At 45.9% G+C, this 22449-nt stretch overlaps 1 protein-coding gene and 1 long non-coding RNA gene across 3 annotated transcripts in view; one reads left to right on the top strand and one right to left on the bottom strand.

Annotated features, from left to right (window-relative positions):
- Dyrk2 (dual specificity tyrosine phosphorylation regulated kinase 2) overlaps positions 1-22162 on the bottom strand; it is a 33939-nt gene extending 11777 nt beyond the window's left edge. The window contains exons 1-2 of one of the 2 annotated variants that reach the window (XM_021175004.3): positions 1294-1780; positions 722-870 (exon numbers count right to left, since the gene is read on the bottom strand). In XM_021175004.3, the coding sequence (XP_021030663.2) occupies positions 722-870; positions 1294-1366 (222 nt within the window). In that variant the 5' untranslated portion in view covers positions 1367-1780. Of the gene's footprint in view, positions 1-721; positions 871-1293; positions 1781-22051 lie in introns of those variants that run through there. The other variant, XM_085843196.1, reaches the window with a different exon arrangement.
- On the top strand, positions 493-7024 carry LOC147002775 (uncharacterized). Its single transcript, XR_015048468.1, has 3 exons — positions 493-714; positions 976-1078; positions 4792-7024. It is a non-coding gene; the product is annotated as an uncharacterized LOC147002775 (long non-coding RNA).
- Positions 22163-22449: the final 287 nt, after the last annotated feature.

Below are 22449 nucleotides of genomic sequence, written 5' to 3' on the forward strand. Positions count from 1 at the left end.
CATCCAGCTTGCCAGTCACTACAGCTACCAGTCCCAGGCTCCGCTCTCCTCCCCAGGGCCTCAAGGGACCACAGCCCTTGTCAGATGCCCTTCCTTTGCCACCTACAAAGCAAAGCCCAGTCTTTCCTTTTGAGCAATATCCACGTTGAGAATCCTGCGGGGGGGGGGGGGCGGTTGTTTTGTTTTGACGACTGCTGTAGCTCTTATTTTTGTTAATGTTAATTACAATTTCTGCTGTGCTCAAACCTGTAGCTCTCATAAAACATGCTTACACACGCGGGGGACAATTGGCGGGTGCTCCCTGCTGGCTGGAGCCAGGCCTCGGAAGCTCTTTGGGGGATCGATTTTCCGGGCAGGGTAGCCTAGCTGTCCCCTAACACATACGTTTCTATAAATATCCACTACCCCTGGGGTTGGGAGTAGATGTTTACGGGGGGGGGGGGGAGGGAGCTCTGGGAAGCAGAGATGAAAAAAGGGGGAGGGGGCGCAAGGAGGAAGTTCCCAGGAAAAGGAGCTCTGGGGTGGGCGAGCACCAGAGGGAAGCAAGGGGCCCAAGCCACGAATCTCCTTTGTGGCAGCAGCTCGGGGCTCGCCCAAGTTGCAGAGGGCGGCGTCGAGGACAGGCCCCTGCCAGGGGCGTGGAGATTCGGCCCTCTCTTCCCACAGTCGGAACCCAACAAGCCAGGGGTCTGCCTGGCGCCCACCCGAAGCCAGGTCTCACCGTGTGGGCTGTAGTGGTAGCGTTGCTGGCCCGGAGAGGCGGCAGGGCGATGGGGGAGGGCGGGCCGGTCCCCACTCCGCTTCGGGGAGCCCCCGCGCCGATCCCCGGGGAAGCCTGAAGCTGGCGAACGGCGGTGTCCCCTCCTCGGCCTGGGAGCCACGCGCGGGAGGAGACAAAAGAGGGTCAGGGTGGGGGAAGAGAGCCACCCAGACCCCCCGCCCCCGCCCCGGTGGGCAGCGAACCCCCTCTTCCAGGGAGAAGATGGAAGGAGACACCCGGCCCGGGAAAAGCCGGCGGCGTGCGGGAAACGAGGGGGGTCGGGACGCGACTCCCCGGCGCGCACCCGCCAGCTGCAAAGTTAAGTTCGCGACCCGGCGGGGAGCAGTGCTGGGCCGGAGCTCCGGAGCCCACGTCGCCGGGCCGGGGGAGGGGAGGGCGGGCCACCGAGAGGGCGCAGCGGCGGGGTCGCGCTCCGGATGGCCCTCGCTCGACCCGCCGGGTTCGGGGATCCCGGGGCACCAACGCGCGCAGCCCGCGCCCCCACGCCGCCAACAGGGTCCCGGGGCCCTTACCGGTCGGGTAGGCGGCGGGAGCGGCGGCCGAAGGTTTCCTGGTTAACATGGCCGCGGGGAGAGGAACGTGCATGGCAGTGCTGCCCTCGCCGCCGGTCCCGCCGCTACTCCTCGCCGCCGCCGCCGCCGCCGCCGCCTCCTGGTCTCCCCTCACGCGGGTCACCCGCGCCTCGTCGCCGCCTCGCTCCCCCTACAGCCAGACACACGCAGTCCGCTGCATCCCCTCGGCCCGGACCCGCCGCCGCGAGCCCCCCGCTCTCCTCCTCGCCGCCGCCGTCCCCCTCGTCCTCGGGCGGCTGCTGTACCCCCCGGCCCGTGCACATGCCTCGCCCTCCCCTGCCGCACCGCTGGCCTCCCCCGACTCCCTCACATCGGGGCCGCGGGGAGCGGGCTGCGGCCGCCGGGACCCACTCGCTCGGGAGCCTCCTCCCGGGCCCGCGCGCGTCCGCGCACACTCGCACACACGCTCGCCCCCGCGGCTCGCGCCCGAGAAGGCCAGCCCCGCCCCCGCCGAGGCCCCGCCCCAGACTCCCCCCACCCCCCCACCCCCGGCCCCAGCCACACAGGCTGGCGGCCACCCCACCCCCCACCCGCCACCCCGGGAGTCCCACCCCCTCCGATCTTCCGCAGAGCCGCCCTCCGCTCCCAGGAAAACTGCGACTCCGGCTCGCCCTGTGCCTCCCCTACGGCCATCTGCCCTCTACCCGGGTCCCCCTCGCCCCTGCGACGCCCCTCCCGGCACTACCGCGCAACCTACCGCGGCCGGCCTCCTCCCGAAATTGCTGCAGAGACCACTCCCTCTTCCATCACGCCCCTAAACACCGCTCCTAATGGCTGCTCCCAGACAATACTGCGGGCCCCCCACCCCTGGCCCCGACCCCAGTCCCTGTCCCTGTCCCAGTGGCCCAGCCAGCCCCTCTCCCCAGTTTATCATGGAGAGAACTTAGTTGTATGAGGGTCACCTCGGAAAGTCAGGCTCCGAGGAGGGACTGCGGCTGAGCCTGGTGACCCAAGCATGGACGAAGGAAGGGGCTGCCCTTCCACCTCCATTTCAGCCACGCACGCCCTCCCTGATTCACTGACACCGAGTGACCGCTGCCCTCCGGTCGCTAGGACAAGGGAGGCAGACGGGCGCCTGTGGACCGCAGCTGAGGTAGCAGTTGGCTGTGGGTTGCTAGGCAAAAATAAACATCAGAGACACCTCCCATTTCCTTACAACTCCAAGCCTTTCCCTGGCGCGGTGCGGCCACTGAGACAGACACACCTTCCTTTCAGCTCTCTGCTGCACTGGTGCGACACCTCTGATTCCTCACATCCTCGGAGGAAAAGATTCCTTTTCCCTTTCCCTTTCCCTTCCCAGACACGTGGAGAATTTCCCCGCCCTTTTCATTTGTGGTCTACAACCTCTGTTTCCCAGAAAGAACAAAAATTTGCTTCCCTGTCGTCGCACACCTTATGCTTTGTCGCCCGTGGCACACTTGTGCACCTTTGTCCACTTGGACAGCCAGGTGTGGAGGGAAAGCTTCAAAAAATCCCAGCAGATAGGGAAGAAAGTTGGACCGCGTCCAGGCATGCACTTCCTTCCTGGGAGGTGCCTAGTTTCTGAAGTGCTCCTGGAGTCCTGGGTCCATTTTTTTTACTGTCCTGTCTATTGTGTCTGTCCCCAGGTCCCTGAGAGTGCTGGCCCCAGCTAGACCAGACTTTAGTCCTGAGGGAGCTACCTCCTGCAGAGTTCTATTGGCTCTGCTGTTTGCAAATTGTCATAGCAACATCCTACAAAGATCACCTCAGCTTTATCCAAATGCCAAAGGGACCGGCCCACATTACAGTGTGACCCTCTAGGGCGCCTACAGAGTAATAAGAGGAGGGCACACTCCACCCTCGAAGAGAATAAGGGACAGAGAGGAGAGAGGCAAGCAGACAGGCAGAGACACACAGAGAGACAGACACAAATTTCCTTCCTTTTGGGGGTCCTTTTACAAGAAAATAGGGCCACGGTATAATATTAATAATCGGCTCATGTCATGACCTAAATTGCCCCTAGCAAGAAATCCCTCCCTGTGCTTATCGCGTTCAAACTCACTCAGGAAGGCTGGAGTAGCTTTCCGAATTAACCAACAGAAAGGGGATACTAAGGAGCCGCTACATGGCTACAATGTATCTGAGATCCTCGGGGTGGTCTCTATTGCTATGCTCACAGCCTGTGCGCTTTCAAGAAAATTCAGACAGGTTTTCCCCTTACTATTTCTAAACAATTATTTCCTTCCCATCTTACTTCTTGAATACTCCATACGACTGATGTTTGAAAAAAAAAATACTGTTCTTAAAAATCAATTCCAGTATCAACTTATTTCAAACACCATTGCTTCAAAATTAAATAAATAAGAAAAATCATAAATAAGAATACTAATAGTACAGGTACATTCTAGCTCTGTTTCCAAATTAATAATATTAATAGAATAAAAATAAGGGAAAAGGAACACTTTTTTTACAAAGAAAATTATTTGCTTTAATTAAAGAAAAGGGTATAAGTCTCATTTAGTGAACTTTAAATAAAATACCTTCTACTCTATGACAATTTCATAATGCAAACAGTATATATTGATCATATCTACCCCCAACTCTCTCTGCCCACTCCCCTCTCCCACACCCTATCCCAACTCTCTCTCATGACCCCACCCCCAGCCTCCAGCAACTGCCTTTCTCCCCCTCCCCTTCCCCCCCTCCCCCCCTCCCCCTCCTTCTTGACCTTTTCATTGTGCTTTGGTTTTCCAGAGCCCACTGGGTCTAGCTAGCTCTGTCAGGTTGCTGACTTGTTTGGTTTCATCTTGCAATGGTGACATGGCTCCTGTGAGTTCTTGTGTGCAATGGCTATGTCATGTCCTGAAGGTAGTGTCTGTTCTGTCTCCCTGTTCTGTCTTTCAAACCCAGGGTTTGGAAGATGGAAGATCACAGCTCTCTGTCTCTGTCATTCTGTCTCTCTGTCACTGTTTCTGTCTCTGTCTCTCTGTCTCTCTGTCTCTGTCTCTGTCTCTCTCTCTGATTCTCTGTCTCTGTTCCTCTCTGACTCTCTGTCTCTCTAACACACACACATACACAAATGCACACGTGCATGTACATTTCAATTCTCATTGAACTAAATAAACACTATGAGATATTAGAAACCATGGAAATGTGAGACATGGTCTAAGCTTTCAAGGAGCGCCTAAAACAGACAAGAAAAGTCACCTTTAACAAGCACATGGATTATAAACTAAAGACATTCCCTGTCTCTCAAACCCACTCTCTACTCTTCCACCCACTCCCTACTGCAGGAGCCTAAGACAGCAGCAACTGTTCTCTTGCCCACTAGTTACCAGTAGATTGGATAAGCAAACACTACTAGCCAGAGATAGAAGGCCCCGAGGACAATGAAGTCAGCCTCTATTGCTGGCTCTTCCTGAGACATCCCACCACAAATTAGTAGTCATCTTCCATGTTATTTCTTCTACATGCTAGGCATGGAACACAAGACCTTATATGGGTCCAGCTAGAGTGTTACCACTAAGCTACATCCCAGCCTGGATGTGCCTGTGAATGAAGATATCAGCTCCTGTTGGACAGGCCTCTTCCACAGATGTCCATTTTCCCTCAGAGTTTTGGAATACATCCCATCCTCCTGTCCCCTGAAGCCCAGCGGTAGCAAGGATTTCCTGCTATCACCATCTTCAGGGCTCTTGATTTCTCTTTATCAGTCTGTCCAACCCTATCTTCTGTGGCGAATCCTTCAATTAAGCTGCACCATGTCTTGTTACACCATGTTCTGTCTGATACTGAGAGTGACTCATACAGTTCCTGGTTTGGGATTTTTTTTCAGCTTTATGAGGGTGCAAAAGTAATATGAACTTAATGGAAACTGAACTTTGAACTCTTTTTTTTTTCTTAAAAAAATATTTTCCCAGGATGGTGATATGAGGAGTCATTTTCTCAGCAGAATGTGTGACAGCGGTGAGCCACAGCTCCAAAGAAGCCATGAGATCTCAAGAGGCAACCACAGATAACTCTACAAGGCTCAGCTAGGCTGAGTTATTGGGGGTGTGCTAGATTAGGTAGCCTTAATGTGTCTTTTGACGTAACCTGTATTTTCAGTTTAAGAGGGGTTTATCTGACTTTGCCCTCATAGTAAATCAAAAACACCCCTCTAAGTACTCTATTGTGTAGATCACAGAGGCTAAATACCAGATAACTACAGAGGGCTAGAGACCCTGGGTTCATTGGAAGAGCCACAGTGGATTCCTCGAGGAGGGGAATTGCATCTTGACTTCAGAAAATGGTCGCAGGCTTTCCATGCACAAAGGAGAGCACATTCCAAGTAGAAGGAGCAGCATAGTCAATGGAGAGAAGTCCAAGTAAGGATAACAGACGAGAGATACTCTGGGCGTGAGTCAGCTTCCCACTGGCAGAGACCACAGGACAACTAACTTACAAGGAGGTGTCTCAGTTAGGGTTTTACTACTGTGAAGAGGCACCGTGACCAAGGCAACTCTTATAAAGGACAACATTTAATTAGGGCTGGCTTACGGGGGGTTCAGAGGTTCATGGTGGGAACATAGCAGCGTCCAGGCAGGCACAGTGTTGGAGGAGCTGAGAGTTCTAACTCTTGTTCTAAAGGTAGCTAGAAGACTAACTTCCAAGCAGTTAGGATGAGAGTCCTAAAGCCCATGCCCACAATGACACACTTTCTGCAACAAGGCTCTACCTAGTCCAACAAGGTCACACCTCCTAATAGTGCCACTCTCTGGGCCAAGAATATTCAAACCACCCTAGGAGGCAAAGTTGATTTCTTCAGTTTTGGGTATTTCAATCCCTGATTGATGGCCCTGTAACTTTAGGGCTTGTGAGAAGGGCAGCATTGTGGCAGCATCTCATGGTAGAGCAAGACTGCCCCTGTCACCATCAGTAATGAAAGGAGCAGCAGCAGAAGGAGAAGCTGGCGTCTCCAGTTTTCCTTCAGGGAACTCCCCAATGGAGTGAGGACCTCCCACACGGTTCAACCTGGTAAGAGCTGCCACGGGTTTCTAACAATTTTTCAGAGTGCTGTGTGGGAGGAGACAAAGCCTGCAACATGGACAGGACCATTGAGGGGCGCATTTAAGTTCCAAACTATAAAGCCAGGTATGAAAGGGCATGTCTTTAGTTCCAGCAGTAGGGAAGCAGAGGTAGATGGAGCTCTATGAGTTCAGGGCCAGCCTGGTCTACACTCTGAATTTCAGGATTGCCAAGGCTACACGGTGAGGCTGTTTCAATAAACAGAACAAACAAAAACCACACACACCACAACCATAAAAGATCTGAACTATAGCACCCTAAACTGAACAATAACCTAAGAAAAGAGATACTGAGACATAGGGTACAAGGTTTCCAGGTCGAGCACGAGAAAAGCTGGTGAAAGGGTATAACACATGACATAGGCGATGTAATGCATGGTCAGAGGCCACTGGAGGGTTCTGAGCACTGGGCTGACTAAAGGAAAATGTAGAGCACAGATTATGCATCAATTTTACTGCAGCAGGCTGGCCCAAAGCATTAGTCCGGAGACCATTTTCAGGGAGAGCCAAGGGTGGTACCCAAGCCAGTGCCACTTATTTTCACACTTTCTCTTGAGTTCAAAAGACCCACCCATACATGGAAGCGAGGAGAAGTCTGAAGAGGCAGGGTGATTTTTATTTTTTTTTTTTGTTGTGTTTCTGATACCATTTGCTTTGAGAACTGACTGTCTACTTTCAGAAGGCTGTCTAAGAGTTTTGACATAAAGCTCACTGACATGGTCAGCTGACAAGAGATAAAACTGCAAGGTAGCAAGCTACAATATTGGACAGTGACTCTGGCTCAGAGGCAGAAGGACTCTCTGGCCTGGGTTTGACACCAACAAAGAAAAGAGAAGAAAGAAGGAGAGAGGAGAAGAGAAGAGAAGAGAAGAGAAGAGAAGAGAAGAGAGGAGAGGAGAGGAGAGGAGAGGAGAGGAGAGGAGAGGAGAGGAGAGGAGAGGAGAGGAGAGGAGAGGGGAGGGGAGGGGAGGGGAGGGGAGGGGAGGGGAGGGGAGGGGAGGGGAGGGGAGGGGAGAGGAGAGGAGAGGAGAGGGGAGGGGAGGGGAGGGGAGGGGAGGGGAGGGGAGGGGAGGGGAGGGGAGGGGAGGGGAGGGGAGGGGAGGAGGGGAGAGGGGAGGGGAGGGGAGGGGAGGGGAGGGGAAGAGGGGAGAGGGGAGGGGAGGGGAGGAGGGGAGGGAGAAGGGGAGGGGAGGGGAAGGGAGGGCAGGGGAGGGGAGGAGGGGAGAGGAGGAGAAGAGAAAAAGGTTTAGAATATAAATTTCCCTGCTAATTGCATCCTTCTCTAGTATCCTGGCCATAGACCTAACAGGATGAAATATTACAACAGGAAGATGTTACAAAAGAGGGAGAAATTGAGTTCCTTGGAGCCTTTCTGGATTCCTGACTCATGGAGAGAAAGGATTAATGTACTGCCTTCTGAGTGACTTTATATCTAAAATTTTAAATTTTAAACTAAGGAGTTAATGCCATTAAAAGAATATGCAAAAATTAAGACTTACATCTACCATCTTGTTGTTAAAAGAGCTAAAGGAAAGGCAGGATGGAGAAGATGCAGGAAGGGTAAACAGTCTTAGAACAATCCTGACTCCCTGGAAGCCCTGGACCCCAGAGCCTCTTAGGGGATGTGACACATCCTTGGGTTCTCCAACTCCAGGCTTGTAAGGCTACAAACAGGACACAGGAAACTCCAGGTCACTGTACCGCTCCTCACCAGGGGTATGACCCAAAATTGACAAAATGTCCCTAGGTCTAAGGGCCACTTACACTACATAGATGGAAGGAAATGCTACAAAGATCTAAGGCATCGGGGCTTTTTCAGGGTGCTCTCAAGAAATACACAATAATTTATTCATATATGACAATTTGTATCAGTTGCTTTGGGGTCGCTATGACAAAATACCTGACAGAAACAACTTAAGGAGAAAAAAATTATTTTGACTGATGGATTCAGAGGGTTTCAGTCCAAGAAGAAATGATGGAGCAACTTAGGTCATGGTGACAGAGGCATGTGGTGGAAGATACTCACATCATGATGGACTAGGAAATATACATCAAGTCAGGAATCAGGGGCTGGGTATTTTATATGTGTGTGTGTGTGTGTGTGTGTATACATGTAAAATGTAATATATAATATATATTATATATACATATATTATATTACATATTAATACATATTCTATGTATATACATATATAATATATGTATAAATGTATTATATATAATGTTCTTCAGATATATAATATATCCTCCATAGTTTTGCTCGTAAGCATGGACTCTTTTACCTGGCTTCTTTGTTCTCAGAAATAACTACTCTTGAGACTTAATATTTTATGAATAAATGTGTAGGCTAAAAGCTTAGGCTTGTTCCCTGACTAGCTCATAACTAAATTATCCATTTATTATGTTCTAAGTTCTGTCATATGCCTTGTTACCTCTCTGCAGTTTCGTGTGACCCTCTCCTTCAGTGTTGGGGCAATCTCTCATGCCTGACTATTTCTCAGAATCTGATCTCTCTCTGCCAAATGTCCCATGGGCCATAGGCTTTTTATTGATAGGTGATGCTTCCATACACTGCATAAGAGATTCTTTCTACATCTTCCTTTAATGACTTAACTTTTAGCTAGGTTTCCCCTAAAACCAATACCAAAAACCAAAACCAGAACTAAACAAAAAGCATCAATAAGAAGGTCCAAGTTTTTAAACCATGAACCTGTGCAGGAAGGGGGGTTATGTGACTGCTTTCGTCAAGAAAGCTCCTTAACCCGAAAAGCAAACAACTCAAAGTAGCTTCAGGAAGTTCCTGAAACTGAGCAGATTCACTAGGCCCCTCCCTGCGACAGTGAGTAATAAAAGTTGAGAGTCCCTTCAGACTGAAGAGAGATAATCTGCAAAGATGTAGTAATCTAGGAGCATCTATGTTCACTTGATATCAAGGGATATCAAAGGGATATCAAGTGATACTAAGTCATATGTATTGTACCCTCTCTATATGCTAGGTTCTGTCCTGTATGTCAGAAATAGATTGGATTCCTTAAGCTTCATAGGAAGGATGTGAGGAAGATGATATCTTAGGAGTTCGCTCCCAAATTTCTTAATAGCACATGACATTGGTTGGTCGAGTTTGTGATGTTTTGACTTTGAGGGGTGGTTGCTATGATTCCCCAAAAATAGACGCTGATTAAAGAAACTGCTAGATCTGTAGACAAGTGTGTGATAGTATGTATATGCTTGGGCCAGGGAGTGGCACTATTAGGAAGTGTGGCCTTGTTGGAGTAGGTGTGTCACTGTGGACATGGACTATAATACCCTAGCCATAGCCACTTGGAAGTCAGTCTTCCACTAGCTGCCTTCAGAAGAAGATGTAGAACTCTTAACTCTGCCTGCACTATGCCTGCCTGGATGCTGCTATGCTTCCCACTTGATGATAATAGACTCAACTTCTGATCTGAAAGCCAGCCCCAATTAAAAGTTGTCCTTTATAAGACTTGCCTTGGTCATGGTGTCTGTTAACAGCAGTAAAACCCTAACTAAGACAACGGGCAAATATGAATATATATATTATAATATATATACACACACACACACACAAACCTTAAATAATGAAACAAATTTAATGCAAATATAATGAAACATAAATGTATTGTTTCCTATGATCTTATCATAGAAAAAAAATTTTCCCTATGCTTGAACCAAATGGAGAAGAGGTCTCTACTACACTAGAAATAAGTGTTCTCCACCAACACGGCCTTTGCACAGAGTAATCTAGATATCAGAGTCCTGGAGAATTGATTTTAATGAAAGCATACATCTATCCATACGAACACTCTCCTCCAAGTTAAAGACTTAATTGACAGTGTTCTGGATTATTTGTAATCAGTAGCTAAAAACAAAAACTCAGCCTTGGGGGGGGGGGGAATAAAAACAAAAACAAACCTGTGTGCTCAATTAGTTGGTCAGGAGCAAGATAAATTACCTGTAGTGACTGAATAATTTGAGCAATTTGAGATACATGCAAATATGTGTGTGTGTGTACACATTAATATAATTAATATAATGTTCATATATGTCTATATACACATATACATATATTTGAATATAGGCACACACACACACACACACACATACACACACACACACACATACACAATAGCCCTAGATAAGTCTTCAAACTCTCCTAGTATTTCTTTGATCAGTCAAAATTTACTTGAAATATCATTACAGACAATGTATGCAATGCTTGTCAGTCATCTTTCAGAAGTGATGTTACAGACACCCATTGCTCATAAGTATCATTCTCAGAGGTGGGTTTGAGGCACAGAAACTAAAGCAAGCACTTGCGCTCAGCACACCCTGAGCCAAAAGGACCCCCATTATCATCGCCAACTGCCAGAAATACTAGAAATTAGCCAACAAATAATGGACCACCAATAGGCAGAAAATATCAGAAATGAAGAAAGGAGTAAGAGGGAGTTTGCCGAGTGAGCACTTCTTTGGGGAGGAAGGAAGGGTGATCTTTCTTAGGATTTAGAGGAGGGAAAAGGTAAAGCAACTGGCCGGCTCTGAAGAACCACGCTTTAAGAGAACGGATGGAAGAGACGTCATCCATGGGCACTCAACAGAAGGAAGAGCAAGAATATTGGCCTATGTGGAGAGCAAGGTTAAAAGGAAGTAGGGGCTTTGAAGAAATGAATGTAAGGATGATGAAGTGCCAGGTAAGGTCGGTCAAGCATGCAACAAAGGTGAAAAAAAAATACAATAAATAAATAAATAAATAAATAAATAAATAAATAAATAAATAAATAAAAACCAGAGCTTAGAAATGTGGTTGGAATTTTGCGACGGAGCTACTTTCTTATCAGACAAGTTGGTTGCCTGGAGCTTTCTTCTCTTCTCTTTCCCTGGCTGGCAGTCTGTGTCCACTTTCTCACTAAGGATGTGGCTGGCTGTCTTCTCTTCCCTCAGTACTTGATTACCCTTCCTTCTTTGTCTACTTAATCCACAGTGAGGCATGAGCCCACCCACCCTGTCATGCAATGCAGGCTGGAGGGAAGAATTTCACCCTTGTTTTCTTCGTGACTTACTTGCTGGGCTCTGGACAAAGTGTTTTGCCTGATCCACCCCTTGTGTTTTCACCACCAACCAATGAGGCAGACATATCATTATCCCGACTTTAGAGACAAGGGCTCACAGATTGAATGGAATGGGTGGCTTGCTAGTAATTGGCGGCGAGCACATTTGAATTTGGGGGAAACCCGATGAAGCTCATATTTCCCTGCAGAGCACGGGTTGCTTGTTATCCAGGTGCCATGGGGTAGAGAGACTGGCAGGCTCCTGTCTTCTGCTCTCTGCCTGCAAAATTTCATCTGACTTAGCAGCACCAAGTGCCACCTTCGTCCTTCCCTAATGGCTGAGAAGCAAGAAGTTAGAGTCCCTTTAAAGAAAGTCCTGGGCAGTCCTGAGACACTGGTTCCCAGGTTAAGTGTATCAAGGTCAAATCCTCTCCGTGTGCCGGTTTGCATGGTTCTGCTTTCTAGTGTGTTCTTCCTTAACTGGGCCAGAATTGCCACATGGTCTATTGTGTCAGGGTTCTCTGACAGAACCGATAGAACAGTTTTATGTACACTCAAAGGGGGTTCATTAGAGTGGCTTACAGGCTATGGTCAGAATAGTCTAACAATGGCTGTCTCTTGGCAGAAAGGCTCCATCGGTTGTCCAGTGGCCCAGTCCACAAGACTGAATGCCTCAGCACTTCCTCTCTGCCGCAGCTCGGGGAAGTCCTAGAGAGATGACAGTCTTCAGTCTACATTGGAATATCAGGGAAGTGGGTTCTAACGCCAACAAAAGGGATCTCTCAGGAACACGACAGATGAACTTGCCGGTCAGAGTTAGGGCAAGCAAGCAAAGAGCAAAGGCTTCTTTGTTCCATGTCCTTTTATGTGGGCTGCCATTGTAAGGTGTGGCCCAGATGTAGGGTCAGTCTTCAAATTATCTGGATTTCTCGTCATTCTCCCAACTCAAATAATCCAACCATGACAAATCTCTCACAAGTATGCCCAGCTGCTTCAGTTTTAGTTAATCCCAAGTGTGGGCAAGGTGACCCCCAAGGTCAGTTATCATAACAATCCGGACAATGTATGAAAATGTGAAGTTAGCCCCAGAGACTTGATGTGAATACTCCATCGAATGTGAAAGCAAGTGTAGACTCGGTCATTTCCTATACAGTTAATCCAAGCATCTTCAGAATTGTGCATTGGAATGTTGGGGAATAATGAATATTGTTAGCAAGAAAAAGTATTAATGGTCAAGAATCTAGGGCAACTTTTTAATGTTTGAAATAAACATTCAAAACATTAGGTGAGCGCTCTCTTCTTGAAACATAAACAGTCGACATAAACTTGGGATGAGATCACTTCTAAATCTAAAAAGCTGTTATGAATCCCATTATATGACTAAATAGCAAAATGCAATTATTTCACAAATATAAAATAACACGGTGGCCTTCTAAGACAAAATGCTCTCTAATTGAAAAGATAATAGAAAAGAGAGGCATTGGGTCTCCTCTTAAGAAAGAAAGAAAAAATGTAAGTCAGAGGTCTCCATGAAGCAAATGCGCAGCAAAAAGTGTCTGAAGGAAGTGTTTATAAGAGTAAGTCATGGGGAAACACTAATACCCTGCAGCCTAGAACACACCAAAGAAATCCATGGGGCTGCGTATGGCTGGACGCAACGTCAGCACCTTTCCAGGACACGGTGGAAGAAAGGAAGGAATTTCAAAAATCTAAATAAATGCAGCTGGTACAGCAAAGTCCATGTACAGAGTGCAGGCACATTTCTAATGGAAGACTTGTTCGTATCTACTTTGTGTAAATCGTAGCACACGGACCTCATGGCAGAAGTACCACTGTGACTCAGCTGTGGACTAATTATGGCCATTCCCTGTTTCTCAGCTTCTCCCTCTTGGTTCCTAGCTCCTAAGATACCATCTTCCTCACATCCTTCCTATGAAGCTTAAGGAATACAATCTATTTCTAAGGCACAGGACAGATCCTAGCATGTAGAGAGGGCACAGTACATATGACTTAGTATCACTTGATAACTCTCTGGGCAAACATAGATGCTCCTAGATTTTTTCCATCTTAGACTTAACAAACCAAGGGCGATAGAAAGGTGCCAGTAAAATATGCACCCAGAATCACAACAAGGACAAATAAATTATTTTAAAACCAGGACATAAAAGTATTGCAGCCTTTCAGTTCTTGAATTTGAAATGTCAGCTGATAAGTACAGACAACAGTCTGGCATGAAAGTCACAATGCCACTTGATGTTGCAGTCATTTAAACTAATATTTATTATTGAAGACAGGTGCCTCACCCTGTAACAGGTTTAGCAAAATCCTTCTTCTTACGGAGCCTGTCAGTCCATTCAGGAGATGGATATGGAACCCCACTTTGTCCTGTCTCTCGCAGCTTCCTCTATGTGTTCATCAGTGAGAGTGAAGGCTCTGTCTAAGGAAGATGGTGGGTGGCATCCCAGCACCTCCACTTCATCACCCAACTGTGGCAGTTTCTGCTATTATAGGTAACCTTGCATTTTTAACTGTAGGGAAAAAGAAGTCACTTGCCCACCTAAGATGCCAGCTATTGGAATTGTAAGAACTAACCCCACTCGGGCATTCCTTCTCTCAGTTATTTCAAAAGTAAAGCAGGAAGAAAGAAGAACCTGCCTTCCAACGGTAGAGATCTGTGCAGCGTGTGGAAATGAAGCCACTCCAGGGCAAACGACCCCCAAGAATTCTCCAGAAGATGGAATTCTTCCCAATTTTGTGTGTGTGTGTGTGTGTGTGTGTGTGTGTTTTCCAGTGATAAAACATGTTGATAAAAGCAACTTAGAGGCTAAGGAGTTTATTTGGTTCACAGTTCATTTATAGTTTATTCTTGTGGGGAAGTCAGAACACCTGAGGCAGTTATATTACATCCATAGTCAAGACCACAGAGCAAAGAGTTTACGAATGCACCAGAGTGCTCAGCTCGCTCTCTCCATGCTCACAGACTCCACCATTTCCTGTCTAGAGGAGCGTCCCACTGGGATCAATCTAAGCAGAATAATCCGTCACAGCCACGTGCATAACTAACCTAGTCTAGACAATCCACATTAGAACTTCTTAGATTACACCTAGATTGTATTGAGTTGACAATGAGCGCTAGTTCCTCTAGGGTCATGAACTAGGTTCCAGCCACCTATCGAGAAGGAAAAAGGCTATGTGCCCCACAAAGTCTACTCCATCATCTTGGGTTCCTTTCTTTCAGTGAAGATTTCCAGAAAAAAAAAGGGGGGGATGAAAAATGACTTACTGGGGGAAAATATGAAAAACACCCAGGATCATAATAAAAATCCTTTCCACCATGGGTTGAATCCAGTCAGAGCCAGTCCTTTTTCTTCCACCTCTTGTGACTTAACATCATTCGAAGAAACGTTTCGTGACGGTCTTTCAAAATGTCAACCTATTTTGGTGTCGGCAAAGCCGACTTTCCTTTGTTCCATGTTGTTAACGCAGAGCTATAATCTGAGAAGTTTTTACACAGAAACAACAGGAAAGCTGACAACTTTCATTTTAAGAAATCTTGAAAAGGTAGGGAATTATGTATATTCTATTATTAGTATGCTTTTACTCCTGTATATGTGAATATTAGCACTTCATACGTAAATAGAAACTTCAGGTCATAAGTAAAATGCATGGTCTCTCCTGTGTAGGAAAAAAAGGTCGTCAAAGCCATGAGGGGATTTAAAATATCCACTCAGTCAATCATTAAAATGGTTTGCGTGTAGCTGGCAAATTTAGAAAGTGAAAGTTAAAAGCCATCAATCAATAGCATTCTGCAGATATGTTTTGTTTGGCTTTTACATGGGACTTTTTGAAAATGTGAACTCGAGTCCAGCATTTTAAAATTAGACTTCATGTAAATACACATGTTTCTGGTTGTTCTAGAAACAACACAAAATCAGACTGCATTAGCCTTCCTTCCATCTTTTACAATAGTGGCATACAAGCCTTCCTATCCCCACCTCCACCCTGGACCCTGCAAAATACCACAGCCCCTACCACTTCCTGTTATTGTATGTGGTAGCGCCTTTACTTTTGGTGGTACCTACTTCTACAGCATGTCGGTAACCTCTACATGAGTTTTTTTTTAATTAATGGAATTTCCTCACCACTGCCTTTCCACAGATAGGAACGCATCTCCCCACTCCCCGCTCCCCGCTCTTTCCTTTCTTTGTTTATTTGGGTATTTATTTACACCGAGACTGCTCAGACGGATCTTGTTTATAAATAAAAATCTGGAACAAGAAGTATCATTTTGCCCCGCAGTTAGTTGTGGAGACTCTGAAATTATGGCTTGTTTGAGATCTACCTGAGGTGACCTGGTGTAGCTACTGCAGACAGCTCTATGGGGATTCATCATATACTGTAAAAGCATTCATTGTTTCCTTACAGTTACCATCTTGCTTTGTCTGGAAGTTGTTAAGGTCCTGTAGACATTCAAGAGCACGTTTTGAATAGGGCAGAAATCCCCATGTCTCCCTACTGTGGAAGGGTCCAGGGGAAGAATACATTTAGGACACTGATGACTCTTGAAATAGCCTGCTTATTCAATAGTGCTGCATACTAGTTTGTATCTGAACATATCGTGGCCAGCATTAAATGCCAGACTTCTACCCTTCCAAAGTATTTCCCCTAATGTGCTTCCTGTCTCGGCGTAGGGAACTTCCAGTGTTCGGGTCAGCCAGGCCGTGTGCCTTGAAGCAGTTCAGCTAGTTTTATTTGTCAACTTTTATCACAACCTAGAATCATCTTGAAAAAGGGAAGCTCAACCGAGGAATTCCCAGATATCAGTGGCCTGGGACCGTGTCTGTGACAGGTTGTCTTGGTTGTGGTTTCATGAGGGAAAATCCAGGCTGCCATGCATCTAGGCTATATATGGAAGTTAGCCGAGCGTGAGCCAGAGATAACTGTTTTTGCCTCAGTTACTGCTCAGGATCCTGTTGTCATTTCCTTCAGAGATGACCCATGACCTGGAAGTGTAAGCCAAATAAAACCCTTTCCTCCCCAGGTTACTTCTGGTCAGACTGTTTTATCGCAGCCATGGGAAATTGAGTAGAATGTGGTTGTTTATTCTCCTCTTGCTCTTATCCGTCCATCCCATCATCTACAAAACCTAATAATCTCACACTAAAAGAATTCTACCAACCACTCGATTCTCTTTATGGCTAATATCGCCATAATTAAAGGCAACCCGACGGTTCAACCGCATCATGAGAAATATCTTCTTACGTAGTCTCCATTGCTCCTTTTATTCCCAACATGGCAACCATGGGGATCCCTTCCAGATGACCTTTCAGGTGTTCCCTTCAGATGTCCCTTTCGGACGAACCTGTTGCGCCACTTCTCAAAATCTAATGCCTCTTCAGTAGCCAGAGTCAAAGGCAAAGTTCTTGGTGTAGCTAAAAGCTCCTAAGTGATTCTCACCCTCCCTCCTCATCTTGTGAGGTAAGCACCTCCCTTGTACACTTCAGCACCACAGACCTGTTGTTGCCTCTCAAGCATTCCACACCCAAGGCTGAGGAGGAGGTGAAATGGGTATAAGCGTGAAGGAAGATCAGAACCCGACACTCATGAGATAGCTAGTGTGGCAGTCTTGCTTATACTCCAGCCCTGGGGAGGAGGGTTCAAAGAGAAGGAAGGGGGCGGGCCAAGGGAGATCTCTGAGGCTCACTGGCTCACTAGCCAAAGGCACAAATGGTAGGTTCACTTACAGAAAGACCATCTCAAAATTTAACTTGGGGAGTCATAGAGGAAGATGCTCAAAGTTGACCTCTGACTTCCACACGCACAGAAATTGGGGGGCACACATGTGTATATACATGCATGTGCATGACACACACACATAAACACTATGCCATACTCACTTCACACCCAGAGCTATATTTGTATCAGCTCTTTTGCCTAGAATGTTCTTCCTTTAAAAAGCCCTCACCTCTTTCGAGTCTTTGGTACATGTTGTTGGTTGGCTGGGGTCATCCCTAGTCCACTGAGGATCCATTGAAGATAGTATGCATCCTAGCATGCACACACACACATATGCACACATGTATACATACATATATAAATACACACATACATACACATGTACATATACAGACACACATATACACAAACATATACATACACACACACACATATATATACATACACACTCATATATACACATGCACACATACTTACACATTCACACATGTATACACATATATACACACACAGACACACATATGTACACATGTACATACACACATGTATACACACATACACATGCACACGTACATACACATACACACACACACTCACACACACACAACTTTTTTGTGCTCTCACCATCTGGCATGACACACATCTTTACTCAGTTGTTTTCTCTTTGTTTCCTTCTTCTAGAACACACATTCTGAGAACAGGGGCTTTCCTTGTGTGATTTTTTTTTTAACCTGCTGTTTTTTAGTGCCCAGAATAGCTCATGGGAATGAAAGTTTCCTAATAAATATTCAATGGATAAATTAGGTAGAAATGACATTATTTAATTTCTTTAAATATTTAAATATTTAAATTATTTAAATAAAATCTGTAAGGAAAAATGTATGCGTCCAATCATGAGTACATTTATACAACCTTCTGAAGTATAGCATCCAAAATAAAAATGTTTATTTCTCATATTCTTTTGACATGACCCACAATTTTCTAGTTTTCCAAAGCTAAGTGCCTTTGCTCGGTCCCAAGCATGTGGAAAGTCTACAGGTAAATAAAGAAAAGTTTGTACTTTGAATTTTGCCATAAGATCCTCGGCCTGATACCTCAGAGGCTGCACACTCCGGTCAGCTGCATAAGGGAGCCTCCAGCATCCCTCAAAGGCCCTTCCTGGGCCCCTGAGAGCTGGGGGTGGCTCTCAGTCTGGGTCTGTGGATTCAGTACCATCACTCGCAAGCTTGCTTTAACATCATCCCAGAAATGTGCTACAGCTCTTGGGCCTACGTTATTCAAATGTACCTTACATCTGCTGAAGCTGAAAAAAAAATAAAATTGTAAAAAAAAGAAAAGAAAAAGAAAAAAGAAAAGAAATTACACCTGAAAAGTGTATTCAATTAGGGTACTTACAAAATTTTATTTAAAGGCAAAGCATTCGGGAGCAGACACGAGGTAGTGAAATTTAATTATTTTATATTAAAGCCTATCTCTTGCACCATCAAAAGCACTGTTGTAATCAGAATTCATAAAATAAGTAACTCTATATTCCAGTGCTTCTACACCTTCCCAATGCTGCTGCCTTTAATACAGTTCCTTGTGTTGTCGTGACCCCAACCATAAAATAATTTTCACTGCTACTTCATAAATTGCAATTTTGCTAGTTATTAATTTTAATGTAAATATCTGATATCCAGGATATCTGATATGTGACCCCTATGAAAGGTTTGTTGGGCCACCAAAAGGGTTGTGACCCACAGGTTAAGAAACACTTCCATAAAATATAACTCTAGTTATTTTGGGTTCTGAGACAAGAGGATCACAAGTTTAAGGCCTACTTGGCTCCAGAGAATGTTCAAGGTCAGTGTAGGCAACTCACAGCCTTGCCACATAACATGATTTTTAAAAAGGACAGGAAAATATAGCCAGGGGAAGAGCACTTGCAAGCTATGCAGAGCTATAGTGCATTCTCCAGTAAAAAGGGTTTTTTTTAAAGGCACTGTTGTGAACTTGATGATATTTAAACAGAATCCATTCAAAAATGCAAAGCTCGAATGCCAAGTGTGATGGTTTGTATATGCTCAGCCCAGGGAATGGCACTCTTAGAAGGTGTGGCCCTGTTGGAATAAGTGTGTCACTGTGGGCATGGGCTTTAAGACCCTAGTCCTAACTGCATGGAAGCCAGTATTCTGCTAGCAGGCTTCAGATGAAGATGTAGAACTCTCAGCTCCTCCTGCACCATGCCTGCCTGGATGCTGCCATGCTTCCCACCTTGATGGTAATCGACTGAACTCTGAACCTCTAAGCCAGCCCCAGTTAAATGTTGTTTAAAGTTACCTTGGTCATGGGGTCTGTTCACAGCAGTAAAACCCTAACTAAGATACCAAACAAAATAAATTCCTATGGAAATATCTTTTTTTCCTACTTACAGTCCCCAGAGGTGGTTAACTTATCTTGTAACATTCGAAAGATGGCATCAGGGGACAGAGGGTGTAGTGCCCCAGAATTTCCTTTTTATTAGAGTTAGGAAACTAATGAGATCACTTCACATAGGAAGGGGCTGGAGATGGCTGCTGCCCATGTAGCTACTGCCCTACTTAGGCAGCAAAGGCTGAGGGCTTAAGAAAGACCACGGTTTCTCCTGTTCACGGATTCTAGCCACACATAAGTTGCCTCTGCCACAGGCTTATGATTCAACAACGGTGTCTCAGCACTTTAAGTCATAAATGAAGTTTTTGTCTTCTTACTGGGATTTTTGAATATTTTCTTACCATCCAATGTAAAAATATTGAAATTAACTTTGGGGGAAATAAACCTCTCTGAAGTACTTCTTACTCTCATGCTTGAAAAATAAGTTAGCAATATAGTTTTGAAAATTCATAGCCTTACGGTTACATTTTTCCTCAAGGCGGGAAGGGTTAGCATTTTAATTAGGCTAAGGGGTCACTGTATTACTTAAGTTGAAAACATACCTTTGGAAGCTCTGCTATGCTATGCAAATCTGGCCATGTTACTCCTCTATCTCAGGGATTCTATGGCTTCCTGTTGCTCTCAGGATAAAGTCCAAATTCCTTAGTACGGTTGTTTGAATAGGTTTGGCCTCAACAGACTCATGTGTTTGAATATGCTTGACCCATGGGGGGGGTGGCACTATTAGGAGATGTGGCCTTGTTAGAATAGGTGTGGTCTTGTTGGAGTAAGTATGTCACGGAGTAGGTGGGCTTTAACGTCGTCTATGCTCATCTACCCAGTACGGAACATACTCTCCTCATGGCTGGCTGTGGAAGACAATCTCCTGCTGCCTTCAGATCAAGATGGAGAACTCAGCTCCTTTTCCAGCACCATGTCTGCCTGCACACTGCAGTGCTTCCCACCATGATGATAACGGGCTGGACCCCTGAAACTGTAAGCCAGCCCCCAATTAAATGTTGTCCTTATAAGAATTGCCTTGGTCATGGTGCCCCTTCAGAGCAGTGAAACCCTAAGACACTTAGCCTACATCAACAATAGACAGGAGCTACATTGTACCAGATCTTGAAATGTGCTAGCTCTTTTTTTTTTTTTTTAATTTATTTATTATATGTAAGTACACTGTAGCTGTCTTCAGACACTCCAGAAGAGGGCGCCAGATCTCGTTACGGATGGTTGTGAGCCACCATGTGGTTGCTGGGATCTGAACTCTGGACCTTCGGAAGAGCAGTCAGGTGCTCTTACCCACTGAGCCATCTCACCAGCCCTGTGCTAGCTCTTTACAGAACGCTGTCTGTGTGCTTTCCTCATGCCTTCCAGGCTCTTTCCTCTTCCTTCAAGTCTCAACGTTGGGCTCTCAGGAGCCACCCCACCCCCACCCGGCACCCCACAGCACTCCCTCTTACAAGGTAATCATTACGTATTGTAATAGACAACATCTTCTAGAGAACCAGGATCTATAGACTATCTGTCTAGACACATAAGAAGGTATTTACAGTGGAGGATTCACTCGTGTGATTACGGAACTAAGAAGCACCATGACGTGTCATCTGCAATGGGGATGCTAGGAACCGTTCCAGCAACAGGAAAGAGGCCTGAGAACTGGGGCAGAGGGCAGAAGGGGGGCTGGTGATGTCCTTCCTAGTCTTGGTTCAGAGACCTAACATTACAAGTACCAATGCGTGTGGATGCCATGGCTCAAACAGAAAAACAAACAAACAGAAATACAAACAAGCCAAGATGCTTTCTCTGCAAATTTTTTGCTCTTGCCCTTAAGAGGAAAAATGGTACCCATTGCACACAAGGAAGAGCCCAACACACCCCAGACACATCTCCACGAACACATCCTGAAATGACGTTCTGTTGACAAGCTGTGCATCCCTCAGCCCCGTCGTGTACATTAGAATTAACACTGTAAATTCATCCCCTGTCAACGTGGCACCCATGTTTATGTACTTACACATACACAAGCCCCACATAAAGACAATAACAAGACCACAATGTCATCTAACACCACATAAACCTACTTTGCCTAACCAAAACTACACTAATCCATTTCCCAGGAAAGAAAGGGGAGTCTTAGAATCATGTTGACTCTTTCCTGAGGACCAAGAACATTGATTCTAAACAAGCAATATTCCAAAATTTAAATGAGGTCAAAGTGTCTGAAGAAGCCACACAGAGAGGGAAGATGAGAAAAAACAAAAAAAAAGAAAAAAGAAAACAAACTTGTTTGTTCTGAATCTATATACAGAAACATATTCAGAATAAAATGAGGAAATACACTTGACAATTATAGCCCTGGTGTTTGTAGCTTGTTACATGGTAATTAGCTGGCATTTACAGCGATCTCATACTGCGCACCCTGTATTCCCTTTGCCTTCAGAAGTGCCTCATCTGGATAGGGTTCGTTACCTGGTTAGGATGACCAAATCTCCATTTCTGAGAGTCTGGGACACTTGTAGGCCTACTTGCATTAGATCACAGTTTTCCAATGGTCTCACGGTGGATGGTGATCATAGATGGTCCCATAAGGTGTTGCCTGTATTCCAGACAGAAATTCACTGTGGGGTCCTAGTCAGGTTGGATACCACAGTGATGTCATAATTGCCTTCTTGACCTGTTGATTCAGGGCAATGAGGAGGTCAAAGTGGCAACAGCCATAACCCAGAGCAGTGGGATTGTTGATGTGCATCCTGTAGGAACTGTCTCTCCCTCTGGTATGGAGACTTTGGTCTAGCAGACTGTAAATAGGAATAGGAAACACGATTTTGCTATTTAGTTTCTGAGAGTAATTGGAAATCATGCTTGAT

This window comes from Mus caroli, unplaced genomic scaffold, assembly GCF_978045245.1.
Source record: "Mus caroli unplaced genomic scaffold, Mus_caroli_1 scaffold_9, whole genome shotgun sequence".
Lineage (NCBI taxonomy): Eukaryota > Metazoa > Chordata > Mammalia > Rodentia > Muridae > Mus > Mus caroli.